Source organism: Neltuma alba, unplaced genomic scaffold (genome assembly GCF_004799145.2).
Source record: "Neltuma alba isolate B1F8T4 unplaced genomic scaffold, ASM479914v2 tig00004940_pilon, whole genome shotgun sequence".
Classification (NCBI taxonomy): Eukaryota; Viridiplantae; Streptophyta; class Magnoliopsida; order Fabales; family Fabaceae; genus Neltuma; species Neltuma alba.
The window spans coordinates 44547-68712 of record NW_021633919.1 but is presented as its reverse complement, the minus strand read 5'-3'; the positions used below and the strand labels follow the sequence as shown (position 1 = coordinate 68712).

The 24166-nt window shown below is 34.8% G+C and overlaps 3 protein-coding genes across 3 annotated transcripts; all 3 read right to left on the bottom strand.

Moving 5' to 3' along the window:
- Nucleotides 1-2828: 2828 nt before the first annotated feature.
- LOC114746335 (pentatricopeptide repeat-containing protein At5g03800-like) lies at nt 2829-6046 on the bottom strand (the record flags this gene model as incomplete). Its single annotated transcript, XM_028934564.1, has 2 exons — nt 3371-6046; nt 2829-2890 (listed from the first exon to the last, which is right to left on the bottom strand). Coding segments are annotated over exons 1-2 (2738 nt in total), but the record flags the coding sequence as incomplete, so codon positions are not given.
- A 908-nt stretch (nt 6047-6954) lies between these two features.
- On the bottom strand, nt 6955-11610 carry LOC114746339 (heterogeneous nuclear ribonucleoprotein H2-like). The gene is made up of 2 exons (XM_028934567.1): nt 11391-11610; nt 6955-7960 (listed from the first exon to the last, which is right to left on the bottom strand). Exons 1-2 carry the CDS (start codon nt 11402-11404, stop codon nt 7183-7185), a joined length of 792 nt encoding a protein of 263 aa, XP_028790400.1. The 5' UTR covers nt 11405-11610; the 3' UTR covers nt 6955-7182.
- A 3070-nt stretch (nt 11611-14680) lies between these two features.
- Nucleotides 14681-21672, bottom strand: LOC114746338 (armadillo repeat-containing protein 8). The gene is made up of 9 exons (XM_028934566.1): nt 21261-21672; nt 19788-20507; nt 19326-19421; nt 19146-19229; nt 17449-17683; nt 17202-17362; nt 15811-16089; nt 15565-15716; nt 14681-14977 (listed from the first exon to the last, which is right to left on the bottom strand). Exons 1-8 carry the CDS (start codon nt 21603-21605, stop codon nt 15666-15668), a joined length of 1971 nt encoding a protein of 656 aa, XP_028790399.1. The 5' UTR covers nt 21606-21672; the 3' UTR covers nt 14681-14977; nt 15565-15665.
- Nucleotides 21673-24166: the final 2494 nt, after the last annotated feature.

The window sequence follows — 24166 nt, the reverse complement described above, 5'->3', positions numbered from 1 at the left end:
TTTCTGAACAGCAAAGGCGGAATGAAGAGTGAGGAATGAATTATTGGGGGTTCTTTGTCATATACAGTTGGGGCCACACCAACGACGGGAAAATTTGAGCCAAAAGCAAATTGAAGTTGCTGCTTCATTCGAAACCATCGTTTTGAAGTCCAAAACGATGGTTTTGCCCTGCATGGTTTCATATTTTTTCTCCCTATTTGGCTGACTCCTTTCCCAAGCCATGGTTTGGGGAGACACCACCCAAACAAGCTTTAAATCTTCAGTTTCAGACATTGGTACAATGAATAATATTTACACCTTCGATTATGAACATTAGAGGCATTCAAAAATTGGATTTCTGGACATTGGCAAGCATTAATCCATGAAAAATGGTTTAAGGATTAATGAAGGGATAATCTTGATTTAATGAGAAATAAAACTTCCCTAATGTTTAGTAACCTTGGCTAATTCAAAAAATAAACTGATAAAACAAAGGTTTTCTAAGAAGCTCTCTTGACACAATTTTATAATTCATTTTTGCAAAAGTGTTTTGTAAAAAGTACCTAGTGTTGTCTTATCTCGAGCTGGGGGGAATTGCTGTTTTCAACTGTTTTCAACTGTGTTTCTTCCAGTGGGCCATTGTCGTGTGCAAAATCCTCCTTCTCCTTTAGGCCTATTCACTAGCCCAATAATAAAGATAGTATATATACACTTGAACTTCCTCTCTCTTAAGTAATATGGGACTTCACTTTTAGCACATCCACTTTTATCACAACATCATAAACGGTGTTAAAGTGAAGATATGAAACCATTAAATAGCACCTAACTGGATCTTGCTTGAATAAGAGAACAATTATATAGAGGGGGATGAGCTTTCAAAATGTGAATAGGGGAAGAAAAAAGGGGAGTTAAAACTCTGCGTTTTGAAGACTTGTTCTTTTTTTTTTCCCTCCCCTCTGTTATCCACACAAGATCTAATTAGGTATCATCTAATGACTTTACAACATCACTTTAATGCCGTTTTATAATATTTCAATAGATTTTAACACAATTATACTTTTAAGGACTAACATTTGAAGACAAACTAAATTACAAGAACTAAAACTACAGGTTTAAATTTTGAGGAATCAAAACCAAAATGGATCTAATTTCAAGGACTAAAAATTACTACCTTTGATCCTAATTATAAGAGCCAGTTGACTAATTTGAGGAGATTAAGAAAATAAGTTGAGTTAATTATTTGTCTTAAATAGGTGTTGTTTTTCCTAAAATATCCTTGCTAATTAAGTGTATTGACCATAACTATAATTATTAGAAGGACTATCTTAGAAAAAATTGAGTAAATATGATAGACAAAGTGGATTGGGGTCTTATATTTATGATCAAAATAAAAGTCAAATAGGGTCTTATATTAAGGACCGAAGGTAGTATATTAACTCTATTATGAATATTTCTCTCATAGAATACACAGTCATTCTCTTCAAAAATTTTAGTCCTAGATTAACGTTAGCTGGCTAGTCTCTGCGTGTTTTGTACGACTTTTTATTTAAAAAAAAATTACAGGCTAATTTCACAAACATTTTAAATATATGGATCTATTTGAAGATTTTAAAATTATAAGGACCGAGTTGAAATTAATATAAATTGCCTTATGAATCAATGCGTATTTCTCCTAGTTACTGGTATAGCATGTAATCAATAAGCATTAATAGTATGAAAGATATATACACACATCAAAGCCAAAATATATATATGTATACACACAAATACATAAAACTTAAATATGTGATAAAGGAGAAAGAATCAATTTTGAGTGAAAAAATTGATTTTCTACAGTAAAATCTGATTTTTAGTATTTAAATTCACACTCTGTTTTCTTACTTTCAAAAGTGATTTCATGAATTTGAGATGGTGTAATTATTTTTAGTGCAACTTATGTTCAGTTATGTGTAAATAATTTTTGCATTAAAGGCTTTTGCACATAATTAAGGATAGATCACACACAAGCTGCACCTGTTGAGGATAAATACATCAAGACTTTTGACCAAAAAATTTTCTAAATAGTGGCTTTTCTCCAATTTGCCCCTTTAAGAAAATTGGAGAATTTATTATTTGTACTTTTAATGAGCTTTTGGTTCTTATTCATATGCTTAACAGGGTTAACCAACACCATTAAGCTCATATCCAAGTTTTTATATTTTGAACAGAAGCCATATGGCCAAAAAAAAAAAAACCACAAATTGAAACTATAGGCTGACTGTTGGCAAATTAATCTATAATCCATTATTATCATGTGTGCGCCTGTGTTTTCGGCCCCCTGTAGGTTTGAAGGCTGTAACTTATTCAGTGGAACTTGAAGATTTTATTTGATGTCATTGGCATTTTCACTTTTTCAATCCTGTATAAGAAAAAATTGGTTAGAGCTTAGAAATGGGTCACCAAATTTTAAATATTAGGAGGACACAACTACTATCTTTTTTATCAACAAAACAGAGAGAAAGAGAGAGACACAAAGCAATAGTTTTTGTCCACTTTACTCTTTGTTTGGCATTTGTTGCAAAACTGATATATTCAGCCATAGGTAGTTTCAATTTTATATAGCAGCAGAGTCACCAACGTATAGCTAGAATAAAATCGGTGGGATTAATCTATATAAAGCAGCTTGCAGCTTGCTGGCCAAAAAAAAAAAATTGTAGTTTAATCAACGATATGAATATAAAAATGAAACAATTCTAAACCAAAACCAAGAGTTTTTGTAAAGGAAAAAACATTGATATTTAAGCAATTAAAATATAAAAATACTGATAGGTAAGTTGAAAGAAAACATTTCAAATGATAACTGGTCTTACCTCATGCCCAAAAGTTGAGGTGTTTCAGGATGAAGAGCACCTAGCAGCAAATCATTATACTCCTGAACAGGAGAAACGGAACAGAACCAAGAGAGAAGACAGAACAAACAGTAACTTGTACACAACTCATTCACAAGTAAACTTTTCCTGAAAGTTAGTATGAGAAAATAGATGTGCAACCAAACTGGACTGCACCATGATGGTCGGATGTTTTCAGTGCTTTCAACTGAAATGAGTTTTCAGGCAGGCTTGCAAAGTATTTGCACATTGTAATTTCCATATATGAAAGCATAAGAGTATCTATCATAGTCGCTTTGTGGTAACTTTTATGGGAGATTCTTTTAACAAACAAAGAATAAAAATATATACCTTTTTGGCCAGGAATACGCATTTATAGTTACAACTTACAGGATTTATGAAGCTGAAAAAATAGATCCACCGGCATTTTACCAATAATCTTTACATGAACATAGGCCATCAGAGAAATAATGAAATCCTGAAGAATCTCTCAGAAAAATATCCCTCCTAGTGACAATAGATACATATTTCAAGAACGCATGGCAATCCCCACAGAGTAGAATGTTCTTGACAATCCGAAGAGGCTTTCCATGCTTGCTTGTCAGGAGTCCATAAGTTGCAGCTAGTTTTGCACTATGATGAAATAAAAATTCCTTTTTCTGATGCTCCTCTACTTCATGAAGAACAAAGCTAGTGTCAGGTACATATCCCAATTTCATGCACTCCAAGATTAGAATCTCCAATCCACGGTAGATGTCTTTAGCTTGGGGATGGGACCTATCTCTAGCATAGAATGAATGCATCTTCCTCTGAGAAATGATCCAACTTTGAGCTGGGTGCTTGCGAAATCCATTCTCCCTCATATTCTCCCTGATCACTTCAGAGCAGTGCCACCTCCCAGAAGCAGAATAAAGATTCGCAACAAGTACATAGGTTGAGGGATCTTTTGGTTCCAGAGATATAATTTGCTTTGCAACCCGTTTTCCAATAACTGTATTCTTATGCAGTCTGCAGCTATCAAGCAAAGCGCGCCAAACAGAAGCAGTAGGCTCAAAAGGCATCTTACTGATAGTTTTCTCTGCTTCTTCCAGGAGTCCCCAGTAACCCAAAACGCTAATAAAGGAGGCATAATGCTCAGAAGTGGGCTCAATACCATAAACAGTTTTCATTGAATGAAACAAACCACGACATTCATCAACTAAATTCACGTTAGTTAACCTGTACGCTGAAATGACTAAAACGAATGTAATTTCATCTGGCCTTATGCCTTCCCTCTGCATATTTGACCATATTTCTAATGCTCTATCACCTAATCTGTGCAGAATGTGACCAGTAATCAAAGCATTCCATGAAACAATGTCAGTTTTGGGCATATTATGAAACATCTTAATTGCATCATCCACATTCCAACACTTGAAATACATGCTGATGACTGCATTTCCGACTCCCACATCAAATTTAAAACCTAATTTAATAACATGGCAATGAATTTGCTTCCCCAATTCATGACTGCCAATAACTCCACAAAGACCCAGCATTGAAGATAAGGCAATTTCATCCATAATCATTGTCCCTTCTAATTGACTATGCTGGATAAGAGAGATTGCTTCATCTGGTTGTCCATTTCGAGCATACCCACACAACATGGATGTCCAAGCAACAGAGCTTCCTTCCTTTAACTGCCATCTACAGAACATCTTTTTGGCATCTTCCATCCTCCCACATCTTGTATACATGTCAAGCAACGCTGATTCAATACAAACATTTGGTCCAAAACCAAACTTAAGAACAAACCCATGGATCTGCTTGCTGACTCTATAATCAGCAAGCAAGCTACAGGCACTAATAATACTAGTCAGAGAGAAATCTGTTAACTCTACATCATCTTCTACCATTTTGAGAAACAAGTGCAAAGCCTTCAGACCTTCACCATTTTGACAAAATCCTGACAAAAGAGCATTATAAGAGACCGGATTTTTTTCTGGCATCTCATCAAATATTCTCAAAGCTGAATTAACTAACCCAAACCCCATGTAAGCTCTCACCATCTCTGTCCAGGTAATAACATCTCTCACAGTCATCCTCTCAAACACTGATACCACATCGTCAAGAGTTCCACACTTCGTATAGAATCCAATAAGGGTATTACCGACACTCACATTTGATTCCAATCCAACCTTAGTAGCATGTGCATGGACTTGTTTGCCCTCCATCACAGCAATACTAGCAACACAAGCGGTCAAGAGGGTTGAGAGAGTGAAGTAATCTATTTTTAAAGCATCAGTTGCCTGCATGTCACGGAAAAACTGCAATGCCGTGTCGTGCATTGACTCCTTGACAGCACCCGATATAACAGTGTTCCAAGATGCAATATCCCTCTCACGCATTTCACCAAACAATTTGAGGACGACATCGTAGTACCCACACTTGCTATACAACCCCATAAGCGCATTTGCAACGAAAGCAGAATCCAGAAACCCCATTTTGATTGCTAGATTATGTATTTGCAGACCCAAAGACAAATGCAAAATCCGAATGCAAGCAGTTAAAATCGCAACAAAACTGTATTCATTGGGCTCTATACCCGAGTTTCTCATGTGAAGGAAAAGCTCCAAAGCTGTGTCTTCTCGATTAGACTTGGAAAACCCTGAGATCAACGCGGTGTAAGACACCACATCTGGGGAAGACAGGCCCAAAAATACGTTGTAAGCATCAGAAAAGAGACCCAGCTTCAAATAAGCCACAATGACGGCATTGCCCAGAGATGTGTCTTCCTCGAGCTTGATAACAGAGGCATGTGCAGCCCTGGCGAGTTCAACATCGCCGTATCGAGTCGCTAAACGAAGCAACTTGAAAAGCCGATCAACGAAAGAGTCCAACACGACTGAAAAATTCCCATCACTAGAAGCCTCCGGGAGAAGAGAGGGATTTGAATCAGAAATAGAAGTTTGTGGGGATGGAAGGAAGTAGATGGGTGAGGCTGAGGAGTGAAGGCCATGGTGAAATTTCGAATCTTTGAATAGAGGAGCAAGCAAGGTTGTAGTTGTGGAGTGCAGAAGGGAAGTGGGCGGTCGTTGTGGTGGTTTCAAGGGATAGTGAAAGAAGTTATGACAAAGCGAAGGGGAGAGAATGAAGCGATACTGAGAAGGTGAAGAACAAGAAGTGAGGCCGAAGGAATTGGAGTCTAGAACGGTGGCCATGTATCCGATTTCCTAGCGCCAACCATAATCTTCCTTGCAAACTGTAGTCGATAGTGTGCCTTCCTTTCCCTTACCCGCGAGTTCTTCCACTCTACAACGCGGGCAATGGAAATGGAATCCGTTATTGGGAAATATTACCCTGTGGCTGCGCTTTGTTTTGTGGGTGTTTACGTAATTTTGTTAAATTTTCACAGGACATAACTCTTGCGAGAATATGTCTAGTTACCATTTATTTCTCAGCTATCCCTCCATTTTATAATAATTATCGCAAAAAACCTCTTCTGTGTTTGTTTAAAATGAGTATAATTTTCTTTGGCAAAAAAAAAAAATGAGTGTCATTTTTTCCTAGTTCAAAAAAAAAATTTCTTTTTTCGGTTCTCCCCCTTATTAATGCACTCATGAGTGATTAAGTACTAATATTTATTTAAACATTTTAAGGGAAAAACCAAATTAGAGGTACATATAATTTCTTTTCATTTTTAATTTGATACCTATCTGTTTTTTTTATTAATTAAATCATTTAATTTTGCTCTTTTAGCAACATTAGCTATTATTACTTTGCTTTGTTAACATTGATAGCATTTGTACAAAGATTAATAATATTAATAAAGTAAAATTTAAAATTTAATTAAGGAAAAAAAACACATAAGTACCAAATTAAAAATTGAGAAAAAAAAATATAACCACCTCTAAAACAGTTTCGCCCGTTTTAAGAAAACATTAGATTTTTTTCAAGAACAAAACTTGAATTATTTAATTATTTACTCCGCCTACATGAAGCATGTTTTCTTCAGGACACTTTTTATGATGCCATTTTTGTGAAACGAAGGGCGTCGATAGTAAATTGGCATTCATGTAATTAAGCCATCTCTCAAAAGAATAATAATTCATTTGCCCAGAGAAAATCGGAAAAATGGAAGTCCAGAAACAATCTGAGTTCAAAGCAGGCAAACGTTCATTTTTCACAAAGAGCATAAAAAGCATATTATTCTAATACAACAATACGGCATATCCCTCACTGGTAAAAATTAAAGCTACAGCAAAATTCTCAATTAAAGATTAATTATAAGATTTAATTAACAATAATAAGATAACAACTAGTGAATGGCATATGAGTGGAAAGGCATGCTAAGGAATCACCGCCCTCTTGAAACTGCTTCATCCATCTCACTCTGTGATGAAGGAAACAACTCAATGTAGCGACTGCCCAGTGTCATTCTGTCCTTCGCCATTGCTGCCTTTGAATCTTCAGCACTCGCAAATTCCACATAAGCTTCCCCAGAAGGTCTACCCTCTGAGTTCATCACAATGTGAATACAATCCTCTGACACAACAAAATCCTTAAAGAATTCCATTATGTCATCCTTGGTGGCAGAAAATGGCAATCCTCTCAACCGCAACACGCCAGTATGCTCAGCTGAATCTTTTCCTTCATCGTAGGATTTAGCCCTAGAAGCACTTCGACGTGGTGAACCACCACCACCGCCAATACCACCACGAGCATCCGAAACCTCATTTGCGATTGCCTTGTAGTATTCCTGCCTCTTGCTTCTGAAAACCTCCACGTATCTTCTCCCCATGTTCTGCCGGTTTCTCTGAAGAGCAAAGTCAACTTGGAAAGGGTATGCAAGAACACAGAAGCCCTCCCCAGTGAACTTGCCACCTTTGTGAACAAAGAGGACATCAACTATATCTAGACCATGGAAGAACTCAGCAACATCAGCTTCGGTGCAGTCGAAGGGGAGGCCACGCAGACGAACAACAGGAAAAGGAGGTTGGTTGACATAACCATATGGAGGTGGATTGTACATGAAACTGGAACCAGGAGAAGTCCCATAGAACGATGATCCTGGGTCAACAATTCGTTGACGTTTTGCAGCCATTTCACGTCCATCACCACCATCAGCAAATTTACTGCATCATTCGCCAACAGCCAGAACAGAAAGAAAGAAATTTATTAATAAATCAATGGGACTGACAAGAAAAAGAAAAGGAAATCAAAGGAACGGAATTGAGCTCTTTGAATCCTTCAAAAGCTAGCTATTTCACAACACATTTGATGTTCCCCAGCAGAAACTTGCTTAAGATAATACAGCTGTATTATCTTTCAGGGGAATTTTGTTTCTTGGCGACAACAGAGATCTTCCAGTAATCCTTGCTAGGTTGTCATCATCCCGACCTTTTCTTATTTTACCCTCTGCCCTTCCACCATTCTAGGTAGGTCCATAGTGTACAGTTTCTATAAAGACTATAAAGGCCTACATATGAAGACTAATATAAAGGGGAAATCAATGAGGAAAAGTAATGAAAAACTTGCATTCACAAAAGGATAAAATTGTGCTTAATTATCTGACAAGGGTAGTTATTAATTTGAAATTCAAATAGCAATTCCTTTACAGGTAGATATGTATATAGATCTCACTTTGACAACCATAATAATTAAGAAAAGAGAGAGTGTTGGTCAAGATTTATCAATCAAGTTAAACATTGAGACTTCAATACTATTAATTTTCCCCATCAAGTTTGGCCTAATATCTACCACCTGTGTTATTTAGTAACTTGGTGGGAAGAAACTAAAAATTGATTCAGTCAATATTATGCCAAACTTGATAAGGAAAATATTATCCTGACAGCAACTCGCTCATAACAAATATTCCCGTTAGTCTTGTTGAAATACTGTTATAACACCCTAAAAGACCTTTGGACCCATTACACTAATGTCTGATCGAAAACACTTTCTAAAGCCTAACAACCTCATTACAAAAGTGCCATCTCACAACATGCATTACTCTCAATTTGTAGAAGAGACTCTAGTCAACAAGAAACCAGTAAAGCAACCCTTTCTTCCAATGGTATGACAAGCGCCAAAATAGCATGAAACCTTCCAATAAATCACATATTGATTGCATCCAATCAATATCAATATAAAATATAAAACCTCTTGAACCTCGTGCAACTCTTTTTTATTCTTTCAATCTTTTTTTGCACATTTTAATCATGTTTAAATGATAGGAAAACAAGTACAATCTTCCAATGGGTATTTGTTTCTTCAATTGTTGTTCCATGACAATCCATATAAGTACCTCTACTGCGCTCTGGCTCTCCCAAAATTAATAGCCAACTTTTTTTTTTTTTTGACTAAAAGGGAAATATATTAAATAAGAAATGTGCTAAAACATATTTACAGAGGAAAGAAAAAGAAAAATAGCAACTGTCCTCAATTCACTCTGTTACGAAAATGGTTCACTCTTTCAGTGTGGGCTCTAATCAGCTTCTTGACAAAAGCTCACAAGTAGAAGCAACCAGCTTCTTGACAAAGCTAAAATGTTTGACATGACCCTTGTAATGTCAAGGACATACCTTGAGCGTCCTTTAGACTTCACCTAGGTATTCCAGAATTCCTAGGAGCATGTTTTCTGTTTACACGACTCAATGAGTAAAACTGAAAAAAATTAGCAATAGGAAAGCTTGAATCCCCCTCATTAAATTTGGAGGCAAGAGGCAAGAGGCAAGAAATGAAATACTAACTTTGCAGTTCAATTTGAATATAAGATCGAGCTTGTAGTTCAATTTGAACTACAACCTAGATTTTATATTAAGGACCAAAGATAGTAATAAGATACTTTCTCCCTCATTAATTATTCTAGCTCATCAGATACTATCATCATCTTATTTATATTATAGGTTAGCAAGAATACATTCATACTGCGAGGAACAAAAACAATGAAAGGAACTAAGTACGGAATGTTCCCACCAAAACTGACTATTTCTTATAAAAAGTTCATTACCAGATTCAATAAACAAAAGGTGGAGTATGACAAAATAATTAGCTTAAAAGACAACCTCTTGATTAGTTGAAGCCTCTAACTAACCCAATTTACTACTTCTTTTCTAATCCCAAGACACCAAATTATAATAGCCTACCCTTTTCTAAACCTTCAAATCAAAAATTTTCCTTAGGCATCCACAAAATATCGTCAAATCCTACTCAATGGCACCACCAAGATATCTAGGCTTCTGTGATATGTCAAACCAGCAAGGGCAACTCAAGGAACACGTCGTTCATACAATAAGTAGACATTATTAGGAGGGAATATTGCTCAATATTAGGCATGATCTATATACTTGAGGTTTAGGATTATAGAACTACGTCAGCTGCGGGCAACTATTAACATGCCTTTAATTACCTCTTCTACTTTTAGGTTACATTCAATAACACATTTTATGACAAAGAAGTTTCTTCCCAGTTTACAAGTTAAACTGAATTATATGATAACATAGGTTGTATTCCTCGCAGCATTCATTTAACAGAGTAACTAATGTCATCTCAAGCTAATATCATGCCTAAACTTGTTTTCCCCCAACTTCCCAACTGATTAGATGGAAAAATGTCACTAATGGAGTAGAGGGGGTTTGAAAACACAAAACTTCCAATATTATCATCCTGAATTCAACCTTTTAAAAAACATAGACAAGGAGAGAAGGTTAGGAAAGGAAGCTGTAAGGACTGCCAAGACGAAATGGAATGGGGAGCGACGTCCAAAATGGTAGGAGAGAACATACGCACGGTGAGTGGTGGGTAGAGTGAGGACAAATCTAGACTTAAAAACCCAATACTCAAGTTTATGGGTCCTTTTACATTTATTTATATGCCTTATTAAGCCAAATTATATTCAATGTGAAACTTCTTCACGTACTCACACCTAACGTCCTCGCCTAAACGAAAACTTATTAAAAACCTCTGCCAAATCGTAAAACCCCCAAAATTTGGATGACATAGAAAGTTGGAATGTAGGATGGTTTAGGATAAATTCCAAAATCCAAACCATCCTAACGCACCTCACTCCATTAGCTTTTTGACATCCAATCAATGGTTGAATTGTTCAAACCATCCGCAACCAATCATTCCCAATCCAGCCTTCAAGGAAATATGCTGTGAAGATTTTTACATTTTTTTAAAAATGTGATGGTATTGCTCTCGCTCTCGCTCACGCTCACGCTCACGCAAGGTTGAGTTTCTTAGTAGAGGCAATTTCGAAAAATACCAGTAACCAATCCTAAATTTTACCCCAAAAAAGAGTTCAATAAAGAGACCCAGAGGGTGAGGAGATGAGATTACATAGCTTAAGAGACAAAACAAATCCTTATTTTCAACACAGGAAAAGTTTCCAAGTGATGAAACAAGGTTGGCTAAGAGAATTCGCCATAGAACTACAATCAATTGCTTTAGCCATTAAAAACAACCCATGATTTGCACCGAAGAGGAAGCGGAAATAAAAAACCACAAACTTTACTTGAAAATTTCAAACAAAAAAATGGGGAAAACAGGAACCAAGCCTCTTACCCTCTGTAATACATTTTTAAAGGATTATGTCAATGACCCTCTCGATCTTTTTCTTCACTGATTTGTATCGCACAGCTAGTACCTGTGAAGATGGCCGAATATGAAGGTTACAAGTTCCAATTTCCGAGTTTCCTCCGAACGCTGATGATTGTGCGTCGCCTTTCTTCGCTTCGTTTAATCGAACCTCGCAAGACAACAAATATTGGCAGATACGATTTTCTTCCTGGCTGAACCCCAGAGCACAGTAATTGCAATTACGCTGAGTTTGAAATGACTGATGGCCCCATTATCGTAACAAAATTACAGTTTCACCATTATGATATAAAAATCAATTTTTCGGATGTGGGCTTCGGTGGGGAAAATGGGATTAAAAGTTTAAAATGAAAAGAAAAATAAATCTTGAAAACAAAATATTTCTTTATAATCCAAAATAAAACTATTTTATTTGTAACAAGTTTTTTTAGAGGTATTTATAATAAGTTATATTATCCTTAATTATTTATATTAATATTGCTCAAATTTCAATGATTTAATGAAAAAATGTATTATTTTGGTGTCGTGTGAAAGAAAATTATTGACACTATCTCTATATTTCATAAGATAAAAATTATATCAAGAATAAGAAGAAAATATAATCAAACTATTATGCGTCTCCGATCCTTAATATAAGACTCATTTAACTAATTTGATTAGATTAAGAAAGTTAGGTTAATTAGTTAATTATAAGAAATATGACACATTTTCATAAAACACCATAATTATCTTTCTTAATATCCCCTCTCCTTCTTCTATTTGATTATGGTTGAGTGAGTGTCCATAAGGTTAATTTAGAGAAAATTGATAAATATAAAAATGAGTTTTATATTTAAAACAAAAGGACCGGAGCAATATTACTTTTACACTGGGTAAAAAAGTACCCTTGCTTTTGCACTCTTTCGGGAAAAAAACCACCAAAAAAAACTAAAGTATACTTTTGATCTTTTAACTTTATGTAAAATTTTATTTTGGTCCTATAACTTTAAAAGTAAGCTTTGAGTCCACCAATCCTATAACCATTAAGAAAAAAACAATGATATTGAGCTTTTGAATATTGATAAAACATTACTAAATGCTATAATATTAAATTTAGTTTTCAAAGCAACTATGCTTTTTACAAAAAATCATCAAGTAACAATTTTAAAATTAAAGTACTAAAAATATACTTTTTAAAGTTAAACGACCAAACTGAAACCTTATATAAAATTAAAGGATCAGATATATATTTTAGTCCTAAAAATCTCACAAAACGATCTCAAGGTCGAATAATCAAAGAGCAAAGCTAGAGGTCATGCTTATTTTCCAAGAAAAATATTTTTCATACTAACAAAAAGGACAAATGTAAAACGTTATTTTTTTAAATTTTTTATTAAAAAAATATCATATATTTTTAAATTCTTAAATAGCATTTTCCTCTTTTCATCAATAGAAAAATATTAAAATCGTTAAGAAATTCAAAAGAATATTTTTTTTCACCTAAATGAAATATTTTAAGACGCTTTTGGGAGCTTCAACAAATTGATTTCCCCCTTTAATTTCAGACACAAAAATGAAACTCTTAACCAAATAATAATTGATTTCCCACCATCTTCACCTTTGCGGGAGCCAGGCCATTTTGTTCAATTACTAAGCGTATTCCATTCCATCAATTTAAGTAGCTAATGTTCCTTCATGACGAAGAAATTAGGTAATCTCCATTCCTTTAATTTTGGCAATTAATGAACTTCCCCGATACCACGAAATTAAATTGAATTCAGCCAGGGGATAAAAGATGGGGGAAATTAGTTAAACCAGTTAAGGAAATAGCAGAGATTCATAAATATGGACGTTAATTACTTTTAAAGGGGAGGTCAACATTTTGGACAAAAGGATGACTCTTTAATTTGAAATATATCTATTATCAGCAAGGTACTGAAAACCGGACCGGTTACTAAACCGGTCGAGACAGTGGGTCAAGGGTTAGTGGGTTAAACCGGGGTCAACCCGGAGTCAGACCGGTATTAATTAAAATAACATATTCTCAAATTTATATTGGTTATTTTAAATAAAAATAGAGTGAAGGTATAAAAACAAATGTCAAATAATAATAAACATAATATTTACACATAAAATTAATAATATGTGACTTATTTTGTAATTATAATAATATATATAATATTTGTGTGCCATTAATAATATATATAATACATTAATTATATATAATAAATAATACTCCACTAAATCCGTTCCCAATTTAAATTGTGGTTTCATGTTTTATGTTGATGCCTCATATATCTTTACCTGGGAAATATAAACCGCATTGTTAGCAATTAATATATTTTTAATATTAATTTAATTTATTTCAAATTTTATTTGCTCTCTCCGTTATTATTATTTCCAAAGCATCTCACGTTTTTCGAAGTCTGAATCATTAATCAAATCACATCACTCACTCTATGAAATTTGAATACTCACCATACTCACCAAGCTTTTCGTTTTGCAATTATTTTCTTTTCTCCTTCCCCTTTCTCTCTTTCCTCTTTCTCCATTTGTTTCCTCTCTCGTCTTTTTTCGTTTCAGATGCTCCTCTTCCTTTCTTCGTTTTCATGCCTCCACGGTACACACTTCCTCGCCTTCGTTTTAGATAAACTCAAAGGAAAGGAAATAGATCAAGGTCAACTGACTTGTAGTTGCAACGGAAAAAAGGTAAACTTGCAGAGCGGGAGGCAGGCAGAGGTCATTTTTTTATTTCTGTGTTTCTTCTTCTTCGCTCCATATTCTCTATCTGGTTTATTTTTCAAGTCACCGGGCTAAGCCGTCCAAACCAGCGGGTTTTCCGATTTACGCCCGGTTCATGCCGAGTCAGAACGGTTCACACCGGTTTAAAATTTTTCCGGTCTAGATGAGAACCGGACCGGACAAGCGGCCGGTTGGCCGGTTTCCGGCCTGAACCGGCCAGTCCGGTCCGAGTTTGCAAACATTGATTATCAGATACCGTAATAAAATTTTAATATACAAATGTTTATTTATATAATTTTAATCACATATTAAAAATTTAGATATTAATTCAAAAAGTTTAAAATAGTTATATTTTGATCATTTTTGTCATAAAAATATAAAGTCATAGTTAAATTTTCATTGTTGTTAAATACCAAAAATTTAAAAAAAAAAAATTCAACATTTCACATATATATAATCAAATTCATTAGCCAAAAGAATGGATTCATATGAGATGAAGGGAGAGCATATTAATATTAAATCTTCACCGATCAAGCTGAAATAAATGGTTTAGATTTACTTCTAATTTTATTTTTCTTATTTCTATCTGTTTCAATAGGAGTTTGTCTGTTGATTGAAAAGAACAGAATTATTTAACGATTAAAGTTTTGGAAAAGACTGAGTGTACAGAATGTATGAATACCATATATATACATATCACAGCCTCTTGGCCCAGTACCTCCTAACACTCTAACAAGTGGTATTGGCGTAACCTGGTCAGGAGTGCTTCCAAAATTGAAAAGCTTTCTCACTGCTCTGACTGGCTCAAAAACAATTGAAGCCATTTGCAGCACCTGCAAAGAGGAACATAAAAAGGCACTCAACAACTGGACACATTACATAAGCAATAGTATATAACTTCCATGGAAAATGATATCCAGTGCCGGGAACTATCCTGGCAAACAAAGGAGAATGGAGAGAATGCTGATATGAGACTAATGCCCCCAGTTTGGCAGCATATAAGAGTTTTTGTTATAGAAGTGGAAGTGGGGTGAAGGTGGGGTTTTGAAACCTGATTGGTAGGTAAATGGGAGTGGGGTATAATTTTTAATTAAAATATGTATTTATAATATAAAAACACCAAAAGCTGAGAGACTTGATGTAGAATCATCAGCTCATATCTTAAAATTTGTTTGGCAAGGACTGCAAAATTAAACGCTTGAACTACAGAAAACTTCATGGCAGGTTTGACATCACATTTGACTGATGATTAAACTGCCAGAAAGAATCAAGTAACTATGAGAAATTTTAGCTTCTTCCCCAAAAAAAAAAAAATGGTTCGCTTGTGATCCTCATAGAAGTAGAATACACAAAAGGGAACTCCTATGACAGTAAGGACTTGTTGAAGAACATCTTAAAAGCTGAAACACAAGTTACATACCGCATATACAAGGTGTAAATACAAGAGAAAACACATTTGAGCAATATTTCTGTTGTTTGCATGCAGCACAGGGGCTTGGAACGCAGGGGGTTTGATTTTATTTAGTTATCACCGAAAGTCCTAGTATGCCCGAGAGCATGTCTTGCTCGAAGCTGTGACAACCGAGCATTTATGAGACCACTGAAAAACAAGCCTACAACAATTAACAAAACCATCTTGGAATAAATAAATTGAAGAAAAAAATACCTTCACATCCAAGCAAGAATCATTGATCATCGTTTTCAGTTGAGAAATTATGCCAAATTTACGCAGTTTCATAATCCGATCAAATGCACCTGGACTTGATGGGAAGCTGAGATTCACTACAACCCAAAGTGCAGCTGTGCGTAGGTGGTTGTCAGTACTCTGCAAAAACCGGTTAAAGAAAGAGTGGCATTCGTTCTCTGGTTGTGGAAAGAGTTGATGCATCACAGCTTCCTTTTGAAACTCATTCCCACTCGCAATATTGCTGAGTACATACATCCCCTAGAATGGAAAATAAACCGAATAATCAGCCCAAAAACCAAACGAAACCCAAGTAAACTGGTTGAACTAATTTAAACCATAACAACCCCATAAAAAACCAAACAAAAGTGAAACAAAAGATCAAAATCAGTTTTTAGCACCATGTCAGTTCATTGCTGGTTAATAGTTTGGTTTGGCTTCAAAAGATACCTGTCCTATATAGAACTGTTTTTTCACGGAAAATAAGACAATGCTAAACATTTCAGATTCATGTGGAGCTTAAATTCAGAGTCATTAATTTAATACGAAAGAAAAGCACCATAATGCTAGTGTTTTAGTATTCAAATTCACCTAGTTGAATCTACAGCACCTAAGTAGGGTAGTTCTCTTATACCAATTTCACTAACGCTCTAAATGTTGATGTGTTACAAGGCACAAAAGATGCAAGTTAATCGCAATTCCAGCAAGTTATCATGCCAATTATTAACACTTCGGAATGGCACATTCAACATACATCATGATAGGACTCCAAGTGAGCACATTAACGCACTAGAGAAGAAATAGGGAGACTGGAGTAGTGGTTGAGTCTGTTTGCATCTTTTTAGGAGAGTTGAATGAGTCTTTTAAGTTTTATTAATTTTATTAATGATTTATCAGTTGAATAGGGGGACTTTAGGTTGTTAGAGGTCCACCAACGTCTCTTTCTGTTAGTTCCAAGATATTAGGGATATTTACTTAATTTTTATATTTATTCAATTGTAGCTTCTGCATTATAAATATGTTAGCCATCCTATAGGCTAACATATGAGAGAAAGAAATATTTATTCAGTAATTTGGAGATTCTCCTTCTGGCTACTAAATTTAGTTAAGTGAGATCCTTGCTTAAGTAAATTTTAGTGGATTTTATCCTGGCTATTAGTGAGTTGAGAGTGAGATTCTTGCCTCAACCCTCTACTAGATTATATTTCAGCTTTTTCAGCTTTTATTTTTATTCACTTAATTATCTAGCCATTCGGGTTCTACCACATCAGGAATGACAAATTAAGGAATTGAGATACTAGTGGCTGCTAGAACGTGAAAATATGCCTTATCAATCTACATGATAACTGTTACTATTAAAACTTATATCCTACCTGCATCCCAATCTCAAGGTTTGAAGCTTTTCTTAGCTGCCTTCCAACAGCATCTAATATGATACCATCTTCAGCAAAAGCATATTCAATAGAATCTATACAGCCATCAACAAAATTACGAACAAGGGCAAGGGCTTTTTCTTGAACAGAAGGCTCAGGATCTGCAGGGTAGACACAAGGACAATTTTATTCCTTTTCTAGTTGGTTTGCCTTGACCAGGAAAAATCTAAAATGTCAAGATCATTACCACAGATAAGACCAGCTACTGAAGATGCTGTCAGCTCCATAAAAATTTCTTGCTTACACATTCTATCGGCAAGGAATACCATATTCCTCAAGGCCCATATAGCATTTAACCTTAAAGACAAATCCACTGACTTGGTCAATTGAACAAGTTCTTTAATGCCTCCACACTGCATGAATATTGACTTACGAGGTGTAAAGCCAACCACTATGTTGCTGATAGCACCAAGGGCTGCAACCTGGAAATAGCACGGGGGGAAAATGATAAGCATTTCTAAATTTTGATGAGATTAGAGATGCAACATCTTGTATTTAGGGTTAATAAGCATTATTCTTATACAAACTCGAGTGATCACTAACAATAGAATAACATGCATGGCTTTTCTCGAAAACTCATATTATAAGATATAATAATAAAAAAGGCTAATGTGCAAATTTGCTCCAGAAGTTTTTACTTGGAAGCACAGGGCGTCCAAAAGTCTTTTTGGGTGCAAATTTGTCCCGAAAGCTTGAAATTGTAACAAAGTAAACCCATACTGTTAAAAAACTAATATTGACTGATAAAATAGCAACATTGACAATTAACATTTTTAACAGTAAGGGTAACGGTACTACAATTTTACACTTTTGTAGCAAATTTGTACTTGAAAAACTTCCAAGCAAAAACTTCAAGGGCAAATTTGCACCGTAACCCTAACCAAAGTGCTTTTTTTTTTTTTTTTTAATAATAAGCTAGTTCTTGTAGGAGTAACATATCATTTTTTTCCCCATGTATTTGACTTCATAAGATATTAAATCTTAAATACAAAAATAATTAGCCTCAGACAGAAGCCTCCTTTTGAATGTTGAATTTCACTGGGACAATCAATTCAGCTTGACCACTCAATAATGTCATTTTCAGTTCTATTATACCTTTGCTAAGTCAACAAGCTTCAAATTTTAACCTTTCACTTTAATCAAAAGCGGTTGAAAAGATGAATCAATAGAAGCATGAATTGGTTTTGGTGGACCAGAAAAGCACCAAATTGCGTGTAATGAATAATGATAAAAAAATCTTAAGAAATATATCATACAAACACTAAAACTACAGATGTTATCAGAAATGATATAGAAACTATGGGAGTCCTGATTGATCTACTCTATTGTTAACAAATTTTGAAAAGCTATCTGTTGCAACATTCAAACCATCCGTTGAATGATGAAGCCAACATGATAACAAATGACTCAATTTGCACATGCGTTGTCTGCATTACTTAGAGCATCCCCCAAACTCAGTATTAGGACCAGACAAGAAAATAGAATGAGAATTATCATCAGAACAATACACAACAAAATAACAGAAAAAATTGGATAAAATTCAGTATTGTTGAGACATTTTAAATTGTCCAATGGTAAGTCTCACAAATTATGTTTAAGCACTCTTAAAATAAACGTGAGATAGCTATCAAAATATAATCATGACATGATCCTTAAACACCTCCCTTAACTTTGAGAAACATATCCTTGAATAACTGGTGCAATTCTCAACAGTTATGTATTAAATTAACTTGCGGTCTTCATCTCTGGATTCTAACACTTAGATTTCTCCTTTTCGTGAATTTGGTAGATTGCTTTCAACAACTATGATGAATGAAACCTATGAACTACTCATTTTAATGTAACTGCAAGTTAAAAAATGTCAACCACAGAATAAGGGCGTACCTGAACAGAGATTGAAAGATCAGATAGAAGCTGTACCAAAGGAATGATCACCCTTTCATTCATAAAGTGGCCTGCGGTCAAATTCTGAATCAAATTTTGTGAGAAATGAGTATTAGATTCACACTGTACAAAAACCCCCCCAAAAAATTCAAATGCCATCTGTTGTTTTACGTTGCAGACCTTGATTGAGCGAGTGACGCTTCTCAAGCAAACACAAGCTGCAGCACGTACATTTGCATTATCATGAGTTAGAGCATCGATTACAAAATTCAAGACCTGTAATGACATGAGTATGTTACGAATTGAAAGAGGACTTAGTATTTCAATACAACCAAGTTATCACAACAACATGCCACAATGAGATAAGAAAACAAATATGCAAACATATATACATATAAAAATGTATATGTATATGCTGGCTCTAGCTTATTTTTTCAAGAAGAAACATATTTCAATATTGGTTCCAAAAATGCTCATAGTAATGGATGTACAAAATGGTTATCATTAACCAAGCAATAGATGATTAAATTCATTAGTCATTATCTCAAAACCATTTCAACAATCAGGTTTTGGAGGGTGCAAAATACTGATATCTATGACAGTTCAAGGTGCACCATAAACAATCTCCATACAGAAACAGACCTGCAATGAAAGAAACTTAGACCTGCAGCATTCCAATTTTGAGCAAAGATCAGCCAGAGCCAGAAATATCCCTTCAAGGCGTCTCGGTTGTAACAGATGATATTGCAAGCTATTGTGGAACTTATCTATGGCAGTTGCCTCGAATGCCAGCTTCTGTAAATCTTCCTTCCCAGCAATTAAACTTGAGAAAGCAAAAGAAGCTTCATCTCCAACTTGACCATGATCATCAAGAAGCTCAAGCAAAGTATGTATCAATTTGATTTTAATTCTCTTGTCTTGCTGATAGCAAGAAAAAGAAATGTTCACAGAAATCAAGCACAAGCAAGCTAGAAATCTTGTCCGAGAATATCTGTCCTTAACTAATTCTACTACAGAACTTAAAGCTCTTCCATTTTGAAGGTCCAAAAACTTTGAGACGGCTTCTGAATTATTTTTAAGAATTGCAGCTAGAGCCTCTAGACTGGCTTCTCGCTGAATTAGAGAACCATCAAGGAGGCTAGTAAGTTTCTCTAATGCACCAGCATGGCATAATATATTTTGCTCTGCAATGTTCTCACAAGAATGAATGATAATACTTGCACCAAGTCCTGACAGATTCTCATTCTCAGTATCCAAAATGGAAAGAAGAAGTTGCATGTTTTCCTCCTGGTAAAAATCATACTTTGGAGATAGTTTTGATTGATAGATCATTCGTAAAGAACGCGCAGTGGCATCTACAATCTGAAATGACGGGAAGAAAGACAAATTAGAAGGGATTTAGAATGAATATGGCATTGAACGAAGAAGGGGGAAAGGATAGAAACGGACTCATATTAGAACATAATATCACGCTGGAGATAAGGATCTATTTATCTTGTTCTCGCATTGTACCTACTATAGATCCATGCTAGAAGAAAAGGCCAAAAGAGCCATGAAACATAATCAGAATCCAAATGTCGTATAAATTAAATTATTTACATGAGACAAAACATAGGGGACTGATTCAGCCCTCCTGCCCTCACTTATTTATACTACTGAAATAACAGAGTTAGACAGTGTAACTATAAACAAGATAAACTTCATAATAGTTCCCTTACACCTCCGTTGATATCCCTCTATCCGAATCTAGAACCGAAATTTAATGAGCACAAGTTACAAGTAGGTAAGGCAATTAGATGAGAGAAGAATGAGAGGTCTATGGATAATAAGTCGTGTCCCCAGACTGCATTAGACTGTAAACGTCCATCAAACAAATGTGCAATAGACGAAGTTGATGAACTCTCCACGTCAAGAAACTTAAATTCACCAAAAGAAAAGAAGTATATCAACACAATATTTGAACTAATAGAACAAGAACCAGCATTAAGCACAACCTAGGGATCAGCCTGCCAATTGTAAGCATCGTAGTAGTTTCATCCACAGCACCAATTCCTCGCAAACCAATCAGAAAAAAAAAATCAAAAATAAAAACCCGTTCGAACTAATCGAAAGAACCTTCTCGTCGACGGTAGAGAGAAGCCTGATCAAATGAGGGAACGCGCCGGCATCGAGAACAGCACGGACGCCAGCCTCAACGCCACAGGCAAAGCTGCCGAGTGCCGCGGCGGATTGCACAATAAGGTTGGAGCCACAAGCGGAATCGGCGTCGGCTTCGGCGAGGACATCAGCAATAACAGGGACTGCACCGAGCTTGATGTAGGAAAGCTTCTTAGTTGGGTTCCCGATGATGCGGTTCTTGACCTCTCTGATGGCTTTGAGCTTGATTTCGGGATCAGTGGAGGTAAGGCGGTTGAGGATGAGATCCGAAGAGATACGTGTGGTGGAGGAGGGGGTAGGCATGGTGTTAGTGTCGTCGACGGTGGCGATGAAGGAAGATCATGCAAGCCGGACGAGAAGAAGCAATCGACATCCCAGAAAAGGCCTCATAGCATGAACGCGGAAAGAAAAATGTTTGTTTTCTTAAAACGAAAATGTTTGGTTTTTTAAATGTTAGAATAAAAGAAAAATTGAATGGAAAAAATAGTTTTTTTTTTGCCAACAGAAAAAATAGTTTCTTAATTATAAAATTTAAAATTTATAATAATAAATAAAATTAAGATCATTGAAATTTAATTTGGACAATTTTTGTTATCCTATTATAAGTTTTACTGTTAGAATCTTTTTATAAATTTATAATTTTACTTTTTATTTATTATTGTGTTGTAACACATTAAATAAAGATAAAGTTAAAAGGTTTTTAAATTTTAAAGAAAAATTAATAAAGTCTAATTTTTTCTTAATTTGTATAATATATTAAAAATAACTTATAAATTTTGACCAAAAACTACAGTGTTCTTGTTTTCTGGCAGCAAAGAAAGTTGGTCCCAAAAACAAATATGGACAAATTTGTCCCATGATGATGAGAATAACTTCTAAGCCTTGGTGTTGTCCCAAATTATTCACTTCAACTGTACAAAGTATTGTGAAAATCAAGCAATGATTTAAGTCTCTATATATGAAATGCCATTTATATTCTTAGATAAAACTTAATAAAAAATATTAAAAAATGTAATTAATATTGCATATTTTGATTCTCATGCAATAGAAAATGATTGCAAAAACAGGAATGTTGCTTGCTTGGCGGCAGGCCTATGAGAGGGCAGTGCAACTACGTTACCTGATAAGTACAAACCAAGCCAAGAAACCCAGTTGGTAAAAAGGGCTAGAGCCACGTGAAGAGTTGGGTTGAACGTTAAGTTGGGAGAGGGAAAATCTTCTCTTTTTAAGGCAAGAAAGGAAAAAATAAAACTAGGAATTAATCATGGTTGTTTTATATTTCAAATGCCATTTTTTATTAAAATTAATATAATTTTTGGTCCCATAAATTGACATGGATTTTAATTTTAGTCCTTCAAGTTTCAAACCATAGGTTTTAGTTTCTTAATGGACAAAATGGTCAAGGTTTTTATTAAATTATAAGAATTGATGTTTTAAATAAAAAGAAACTTCATGAATGAAAACATTTAATTTAAAACTTAATGAATTAAAATCAAAATGAGAGCAAACCTAAAAAACCAAGAAATATATTAATTTTATTATTATTATGTTGTGAGAAACCACGCACACAAAGTACTCGTGTACGAAGCTTAAATTCGCAATCTCATACTTTGAAAATTAAAATCTAAGAAAGGTATTTAATGCTATTAGGTTAGAAGTAAAGGTAAAGGGGTTGGCTTGTCATGAGTTAGAACCCATACAAGGTGGTCCTAAAAGGGCCACCTCCTGGCAGGCTCACATTTAGCCAGCCTATCGTCAAAGAATTGATTGGTAGGTTGACCTGTTGATTTCTTTTTTTTTAAATAAAAAATTTATATTTTTACACATATTTTTAAATTTTGAAATTAAATTACAAACTTTTATAGACTAAATTCTTCTTATTTTTATATATTTATATAATTATATAATTAAATTAATATCAAAACTTGACATATAAACATATAATAGTTATTTTATTAGTATAAAAATAGTAAAAAATAAAAAAAATGAGAAATTAAATTTAAAATCAACAAAATACATATTTATATGTAAATTGGGTGAAAATGATGAAAAAAATTTCTTATAAAATGAAAATAAAAATAAAAAAATTTTAAAAAGAAAAAAGTGGGCTAGTCCGTTGCTAGTTAGCGGGTGGGGCTAAAAAAGACTGCATCTAAATGGTCCTTATTTTCCTCAATCTAACCCACCACTTTTGGGGTTTGTCGAGCTCAACTCATATTACCAGTTCTAGTTAAAAGATAACCTGCCAGCATTATTTCAAATTTTAACAAAATTTACCAACAAGCCATTGAAGAAGCACATCACATGCGATAACGAAACAACTAATCTATAAGTTAGATTAATGAATTTCTCATAATTAAAATTAGGGTTATGAATAGTCTCATACAACCTGGTCCAATCTAACAAAATGCACCCTGACCAATGTGGAAAATAAAAATTATCGGTTTGATGTGAAAAATGCACATGGGAGAGAATCAAACCAATTGATCTGATTATCAGATGGATTTTTTTTCCTGTTACCTATTACCCACAAAAACCTACTAGCAAAACAAATTTGGAGGATCCTGTAAACCTCTCCTATCTTTATCCTAGGACAGACACTTCAAAGGAAATATACTGATCTCTTGGATAAAACTCTTTGGAAATCTCCCTACAATTCCTCCTGGCTGTGAAAAGGAATCCTTCAGAGCCACCCGCTTTGGTGGCCAATGCAAGTCAGTGTCACTAATATCAATTCATTGAAAATAATGGAAGACCTCTTACTCATACCCTGTTCGCTTGGATCCTTATCAATTGGAACCAAGACCTCATCTATTCTACTTATTCATCTGAAAATGCCAACCGAATCCTGTGCACCCCAATTT